At 48.9% G+C, this 8262-nt stretch overlaps 1 protein-coding gene across 1 annotated transcript; it reads right to left on the bottom strand.

The window, feature by feature from the left end:
* Positions 1-1796: 1796 nt before the first annotated feature.
* Positions 1797-2501, bottom strand: LOC310750862 (elongation factor 1-delta-like; the record flags this gene model as incomplete). Its single annotated transcript, XM_083589274.1, has 2 exons — positions 1797-1917; positions 2146-2501. 2 exons carry the CDS (start codon positions 2499-2501, stop codon positions 1848-1850), a joined length of 426 nt encoding a protein of 141 aa, XP_083445400.1. The 3' UTR covers positions 1797-1847.
* Positions 2502-8262: the final 5761 nt, after the last annotated feature.

Below are 8262 nucleotides of genomic sequence, written 5' to 3'. Positions count from 1 at the left end.
AGGCGAACTCATGCCAGTGTACTGGAAGAAGCAAAGATCATGCGTGTCGAAGCAATGATTCTTCAACATCAACTTCGTTGGACTGGTCATTTGTGCAGATGCCTGATTATCACCTTCCAAAGCAACTACCTCCATTCCGAACTTGAAAATGGAAAGCGTAATGCTGGTGGTCAACAAAAGAGGTTTAAAGACTGTCTCAAGGCAACTTTTAAAAAAAATGTAGTATAAACACCGACAACTGGGAAACACTGGCCTGCGAGGGCTCCAATTGGAGAACAGCCTTTACCAAAGGTGTCGTGGGCTTTGAAGATGCTCAAACTCAGGACAAAAGGGAGAAATGAGCTAAGAGGAAGGCACGTTCATGATCAACTCCCACCCAGAAACATATATCCCCACTGTGGAAGGATGTGTGGATCGAGAATTGGCCTCCACAGCCACTTACAGACTCACTGTTAAGTTCGTGTTCATGGAAGACAATCTTACTAGGCTACGAGTGATCACCAAAGAAGAAGATGGCAGGCTTATCCTATGCTCTTGTATTCTTAATGATGATAGTGCTTAGATTTTCATTTTGGCCAATGCTTTCCTTTGGCCAGTGGATCATCACATGGGGAAGTGATATTGAGCAATGCTCCTAAGATTATGAGAGGGAGAACTTCTCCTAAAATAAGTTTGCTCTTGAACAGTGTCTGTGTGGGTGTCCTCTGCAAGTCCTTCCCAAGCAATCTGAAATTATGTCAGCTTGTCTCAGGCCCTCCAAGTGCCCCTATTTTCCAGGGACATCTCTGATTTAGAGAAGCAGTCCCGGTTTCTGATTTGATCCCAGAATGTCCCACTTTCCCTTAGGTAAAGGTAAAGGGACCCCTGACCATTAGGTCCAGTCGTGGCCGACTCTGGGGTTGCGGCGCTCATCTTGCTTTATTGGCCGAGGGAGCCGACGTACAGCTTCCGAGTCATGTGGCCAGCATGACTAAGCCGCTTCTGGCGAACCAGAGCAGCGCACGGAAACGCCGTTTACCTTCCTGCCGGAGCGGTACCTATTTATCTACTTGCACTTTTGACGTGCTTTCAAACTGCTAGGTTGGCAGGAGCAGGGACCGAGCAACGGGAGCTCACCCCGTTGCGGGGATTCGAACTGCCGACCTTCTGATCGGCAAGTCCTAGGCTCTGTGGTCCCTATTTTCATTAGAGAAATCTTGGAGGATCATCTGGTAGGATGTCTTGATTTTCACTGGAGAAATGTTGGAGGGTATAGAGTTATCCAACCCCAAGCCATCAGAAGGCAATCCTGTATAGGGAAGGTTTTTTTTTTAAAAAAAAATGTTTAGCGTTTTATTATGTTTTCATATATGTTGGAAACTGCCCAGAGTAGCTGGGGCAACCCAGTCAGATGTGTGGGGTATAAACAGCAAAATTATCATTGTGGAATGAGACGTCCCTAATTTCATCGGAGAAAGGCTGGAGGGTATGTTGTCTGTCTCTGCTTCTTCCTCTTCATACCTTTTTGAGCTATGGGAAACCAGTGGAGAGGGGAACTGCGTGCTGCAGGAAGGGGAGACTGCCTGGCTTCCTTACCAGTCTGACTCATCTCAGCCTCTTGGCCCCACTCCTCTCCAGCCTCCACTTCTGCCTCTCGCTCTGGACTGCTTCTACCCAGCCTCTTCCTGCTCTGTTTCTTCTTCTTCTTCTTCTTCTTCTTCTTCTTCTTCTTCTTCTTCTTCTTCTTCTTCTTCTTCTTCCTCCTCCTCCTCCTCCTCCTCCTCCTCCTCCTCCTCCTCCTCCTCCTCCTCCTCCTCCTCTCCAACTCTTGACCTTTTATTAGCTTTAGAAAGTGTAAAGGTTTGCAGTTAGATCTTGTTGAAAGCAGCTATGTCAACACTCTGGACGTAATCTTCAAACTTGGTGATCTCCTCTTCCAGTACAGTGGTACCTCAGGTTACATACGCTTCAGGTTACAGACTCCGCTAACCCAGAAATATTACCTCGGGTTAAGAACTTTGCTTCAGGATGAGAACAGAAATCGTGGTCCGGTGGCACGGCAGCAGCAGGAGGCCTCATTAGCTAAAGTGGTACCTCAGGTTAAGAACAGTTTCAGGTTAAGTACGGACCTCCGGAACGAATTAAGTACTTAACCCGAGGTACCACTGTATATCTGTCCCAACTTTGTCATCTTCTACCACACACTGGATCTGGAGTTGATTGATGCCATAACCCACTGGGACAAGTATGGAGGCTCCCCAAACCAGACCATCCATCTGAACAGATCTGACACATTCTTCCATCTTGGCCGTGTCCGTCTCATCGTCCCATGGCTTGACATCCAAGAGGATGGAAGACTTGGCAATCAGGCCAGGTTTCTTAGACGTCTTCTCTGTATACCGCTTGAACCGCTCTTCCCAAACTCTAGCAGCTTCCTTGTCTTCCTCCTCCTCGTCACTACCAAACAGGTTCTGATGCCTCCTTCTCTCAGTCTGCTCCCTCTTCTCCCTCTGACCACTCATCGTCATTCACCACCGCTCCTGTGGCTTTGAGCCTCCTGCCCTTTGGGGTTCCCCAGTTGCTACCTCCCACTGGTCCTCTGCTTCCAGCCAGCTCATGACAAACAGTCTTTTTTTCCTGCAAAAGGGTGGGAGCAACAGCAGAAAAGAGCTATTGCAGAGATGGGGAACCTGAGGCCTGCAGTCCAAATGTGGCCCTCCAGGCCTCTCCCCCTGGCCCCTGGAACTCTTCCCAGGCCACACCCCTCACCGGCCCTGCTTCACACCCTCGTTGAGTGCTTTTGCCTGCCCTTGAACTGTGACAACTGCTGCACCCTTCTGCACAAAAAGTAAAAAATGGCATGCGTTGCTCTACCAACTTTGCTGCTGGCCCTGCCCACTACTGGGGTGTGGCCCTCAGGAGCCTGCCTGGCAGGGAATGCGGCCCCCGAGGCTGATATCGTTTCCCCAGCCTTGCTGAGGGAATCCCAGAGGCACCTGCAAGAAAGCAGGCTGCTGGACCAGACTCGCCCTTGATCTGATGCCGCAGGACTTGATTTATGTCCTTCGCATAAGTTTCTCTTCCATCACTCTTTCCATACCGTTCAGGATTTTATCAACACCTGTGCCTGCATTTGCTGCTGCTGTGGTTTAGGACCCAGCAGAAAGGTAATGTGCACCTGAGACCAGCCACAAGCTGCCTCTTAGGACGTCAGCCAATAGCTTTCAAAGGGAATTTGATGATAAATGGGGTGCGGGGGTCTTTCCCGCTTTTATCCTTCTCCCCCCGGGGATGTTGCAGATTTCTATGGACGGCTTGACCTCTGGGTTACCTCTGAACCCTGTGCTTGGCAATTTTATGGGACCAAAGTAAAGATGGCTCCCAAGACGTGCCTGGGGGTGCTGGCTGCATGTGTGTGTGTGTGTGTGTGTGTGTGTGAGGGAGAGAGAGCTGAAAAATTAGACCAAATCAAAGCAGAAAATGAGTTTTCATTTATCTTGCGATGATGCACGAGGTAACGGGAAGACAAATAGCTGCTTCTGAGTCTTCCTTTATCACTGTCAGCGCAATTAATAGGCGACGGCCTTCGTTACCATGTTGCTGCTAAAGAGGGACCACTTCCCTCTCCACCCCCCTCCCCACCCTCACTCACCCCGGAGGGGAGATTAACGGGAGGAGAGAAGCACTCTGGGCCTTCCCAACTTCTGCAACGGTGGAGAGAAACGCTAACATGGGACGTTGCTGGGCGAGCAGAAAAGGAAGCACGGGAAACCCAACTGAGGCCCATGGAATGGATGCCTGGCTTCAGGAATTGCTGGAAGATTCAGGAGAGATTAAGAAGAAAGGACTTCTTCATGCACCGCATGGAGAAGTCAGTGGTGGCCACCAATCTAAATGGCTTTAAACGAGGATTGGATAAACTCATTGAGGAGAAGGTTGTCAATAGCCACGATGGTTCTGCTCTGCTTCTACAGTTGGAGGGAGCAATGTTTTTGAATGCTGGAAACTAGTCTACGGCCACACTACCCTGAACATCTCGTCTGAATGCTGGAAACTGCCGGAGGGGAGAGTGCTTCTCAGCTTGGGTCACGCTTGCAGTCTTCCAAAGGGCATCTGGTTGGCCACTGCAAGAACAGGATGCTGGACTAAGTGGGCTATTGGTCTGATCCAGCAGGTTCTTTTTGTGTTCTTAAATTTGGGGAGAAGTAGCATAGATGGCAAATGTGCCTGGGGAGTTGCCACCCATGGTGGTGGTGGTGGTGGGGAAAGGGAGGAGGTAGGAAATTTGAGGAGGGGGGATGGAGGGCCACATGCCTCCATGACAACTTTCTGGGGGCCAAATGCAGGAGGGCGGAGCCACAAACGGGCAGAGCAATACGTGTGTGCATTTTACATTTGTCCAACAAGTTGTTGTTGTTATTTGCATGTATATTCCACACAGGGTGGTGTACATTGTTCCCCCACTCCTCATTAAAACCCCACAACAACCCTGTGAGGTAGGTTGTGACTGACCCACAGTCACCCAGTGATCTCCATGGCTGAGTGGGATTTGAACCCTGGTCTCCGAAGTCATAGTCCACCACTCTAACCATTATGTCGCACTAGCTAGTTGCTACAATGACTCACCCACACCTCTTCTGTCCTCCACTGAGGATAAGGAAGGTATTTTGCAATGCTGGTGAGAGGCATGGCCTGTGAAGAGAGGCGTGTGACTGAGGAGTGGGTGTGGCCTGGGGAGTGTCTCAAGGGCCAGACAGAAAGAGCCAGAGGGCCATGTTTATGGAGCAGAAATTGGGAATGGTGGGATGATACTGTTGGGTAAGAGGCAGCCTTCTGATTCCTAAAGAGCCATACTTGAAAGGCTGGAAGCAAATAAAAGAGAGTGGAGAGTTGGGAAGATGAGTTCTAAAGACTCACTGTCTTAGCTGAAGAGGCAAGCCTGACCTGGAAGCATTTATAGTGAGGTAAGATCATGGAGAAGTACCAGGGTGTCTGGATGGTGGAGCCAAGTTGCATGCTAGAGAATCTAGCTGCCAGAACCTTGAGATGCTCAGTATTATGTTCAGAGAAAGCCAAAAAGGTGAAGTCATTTTGCATGTTGAAGAGGCTAGCTCTCCATCCTGAAATCTCAAGGGGAAATCACCAGTATGCTCAGGGAGTGCCCATGGGTTGTCTTTGGGTGTCAAACCCCAGCCCCGGGGAGGGGTTCATCCTTCTGATCTCTCTATCCAGGCTTGCTTTGTACCCCCACCTCTTGCCTGGTTGGAATGTGTCCTTGAACTCAGGCACCTGACCTGCTGAATGCTGAAGAAGCTAGCCCTCCATTTGGAAACCTCAAGGGGGGCTCATCAGTGTGCTCAGGGAGAGCTACATGGCATGCTGAAGAGGCTAGGCTTCCACTATTGGACCTCAAGGGGGTTCAGGGGGAGTCCATGGGCTGTCTTGGGATGGAGCCATGCTGTATGCTGAAGAGGCTAGCCCACTCTGAAACCTCGAGAAACACTGATCAGGATGCTCAGAGAGGTACAGAAGTGAAATGTGAATTTGAGAAGTAATGATTTGGCCTTCAAGGCCTTCTTGGGAGCTTCCTAGAGACACCTGGGCCACTGTGGAAAGCAGAGGGCTCTATCCAATGCTAGATTGAGATAAGCACAGCTAAGTTTGCCATGTTTATTAATGTATTTTATTGCTGTGAACTGCCCTGTGATCTTTGGAAGAGGGATGCTATACAAATTTCATGAATAATAACAACTTCCGTGTGTCTACTTTGAGTAGGACTAGCATCAGCTACAACCCAGAGAGTTGGACACCATGGATGACCCAGCAGGAGTCTTCTGATGTCCTTATTGCAACCTCAAATTGCTACAGTTTTGGGATGGTCCAAACGTCTCCTCTGACCCTTCTGTTGCCTTTTAGAAGTCAAACCCATTCCCTGCAGCCATGGTAAAACAAGGAGGTAGAGCGGGGAAGGAACTTAACACCTCCCGCCCCCCAAGAAAAGCTAATTTGAATCCAAATACCATTAGCGTCCGCCACATCATTGGGAATGAATGAGTTGCGTAGGGGGCATGGTGGCTAATTTCAGCGATGACATTTGTCTTCATGAGCGAGGAGGGGAGGAATAATTTAGGGGGATGGAATTGTGCCACTCTTGAATTATTTCTCTCCCCCCTTACTCCTTCCCAATCTCTCTCTCCATCCGTGAGTGGAGCTAATTGTCATAAAAATAATTTGCATGTCAATGACACCTCTCAGCCAAAGACCCCAGGCGCCGTTCAAGATGGTCATGACTGAAGAAGACAGGGATGGGGCAGTCCATTTGTCTTTCTGGGGTCAGCAAGACACTTCCTTGGAGAGCCTCGGAGGGACCGGCCATTGCTTCAAAAATAAGGATCCTGGAGCACCTAAGATCTTTGGCACCGGACAAGAAAGGGCGTCTGAATGACATTGGCATGTTTTTTCATCCTGCAAGTCAATTCCCCCTATTCCCAATTTGGATTGGTTTTTATGTAGGCATATATGGGCTGTGTGCAGTATGCTGAAGAGGCTAGCTTTCCACCCTGCCTTCTCAGCCTTGTACAAAATGTACAAAATGTGTTCTGTAACAACAACAGCAACAACAACTAATTCCTTCTGAGTTGCCTTAGTCACCCTGGCCAGCTTCCAATACAGATACAACATCCAACATGAAAAGCTTCCCTAAACAGGGATGCTTTCAGAAGACCCTCGAAGCTAGACCCTGGTGTCTGGGCTGAGTGGAGACACTCCTTCGGATATACAGGGCTGAAGCTGTTTAGGGCTTTAAAGGTCAGCACCAACACTTTGAATTGTGCTTGGAAAATGTATTGCAAACCAATGTGGATCTTTTAGGACCTGTATTATGTAGTCCCGATGGCCACTACCAGATAAAAGTGAAATGTCACTGAACCAAATAACAAGGAGTCAAAATCTTGGGTGTTTCACTGGGGGAACACTCATCAGAAGAGTGTGTCAGGTCTGAGAGTGTTAAAAATCACTTTATAATCATTTCAGGGATACCCAAGAAGGTGTGTGTACATGATAGGAACGAATAGCAAAGTGAAAGATTTGCAGATTGCAAAGATTTACAGAAGGCTGATCACCGAAGAATTGACGCTTTTGAATTATGGTGCTGGAGGAGACTCTTGAGAGTCCCATGGACTGCAAGAAGATCAGACCTCTCCATTCTTAAGGAAATCAGCCCTGAGTGCTCACTGGAAGGACAGATCCTGAACCTGAGGCTCCAATACTTTGGCCACTTCATGAGAAGAGAAGACTCCCTGGAAAAGACCCTGATGTTGGGAAAGATGGAGGGCACAAGGAGAAGAGGACGACAGAGGACGAGATGGTTGGACAGTGTTCTCGAAGCTACCAGCATGAGTCTGACCAAACTGTGGGAGGCAGTGGAAGACAGGAGTGCCTGGCGTGCTCTGGTCCATGGGGTCACGAAGAGTCGGACACGACTAAACAACTAAACAACAACAACTTTATGTAGCTTATAGAAGCTGTGATATATGACTGAGGGGGGCAGGAGAAGAGAAGAGGAAAGCAGGTCTTCAACCACCAGTTATGTCTACATCTCATCCAAAAAGTTTAGCAGGAGACATTTTGGCAAATTTTTAAAAAATCCACTGGGACAGAACTTTTTCCCCTGAAAAAGAGGACGTGTCCTGGAAAAAGAGAACACATGGCAACCCTACCTTGGGCCAATCATGCCCCCCTCAGCCTCACCTACCTTGCAGGGTTGTTGTGGAGCAGGGAGAACCATAGGTGCCACCTTCAGCTGCTTGGAGGAAAAGTTGGAGTATAAATTCAATAAATAAATAAATGTTTGGGTTAAAAGTGGGTCTGAGAAGTTCGAAGAAGCTCAGGCCGCAGAGTAATTGTGGGCCGTTAAAGCGCAGCAAGACCCCCACTGTTTCTCCGTTGCTGCTGCAGGCAGGTTTCCTCCAGGCCCGGGAAGAAAATCTCCTCCTCTCCCCCTCGAGGAAAGGGAGCGCAAGGAGGGGCCGGTGGTGCAAGGACCGCTGAGCTCCTCTTCCCGGTGACCACTATAGATTACCGCTCAGTGGAAGGACCTTAACTGCGCGACAAGGACAAGGCCATAAAGAGATGAAACACCTGCACCCCTCCTCTGCTTCCAGAGAGCAGACCCCAGGTGTGCGATACAGAGCAGTTAAATTTCATCATTACCCTTTCTTCGATGGTATTTTTTTATAGGATTTTTTTTATTTTTTTTTACTATGGGCTCTAAAGGTGCCAGAT

This window comes from Podarcis filfolensis (genome assembly GCF_964270895.1).
Source record: "Podarcis filfolensis genome assembly, chromosome: 15".
Taxonomy (NCBI): domain Eukaryota; kingdom Metazoa; phylum Chordata; class Lepidosauria; order Squamata; family Lacertidae; genus Podarcis; species Podarcis filfolensis.
The sequence above is the reverse complement of the archived record's forward strand: the minus strand, read 5'-3'. Positions and strand labels throughout refer to the sequence as shown.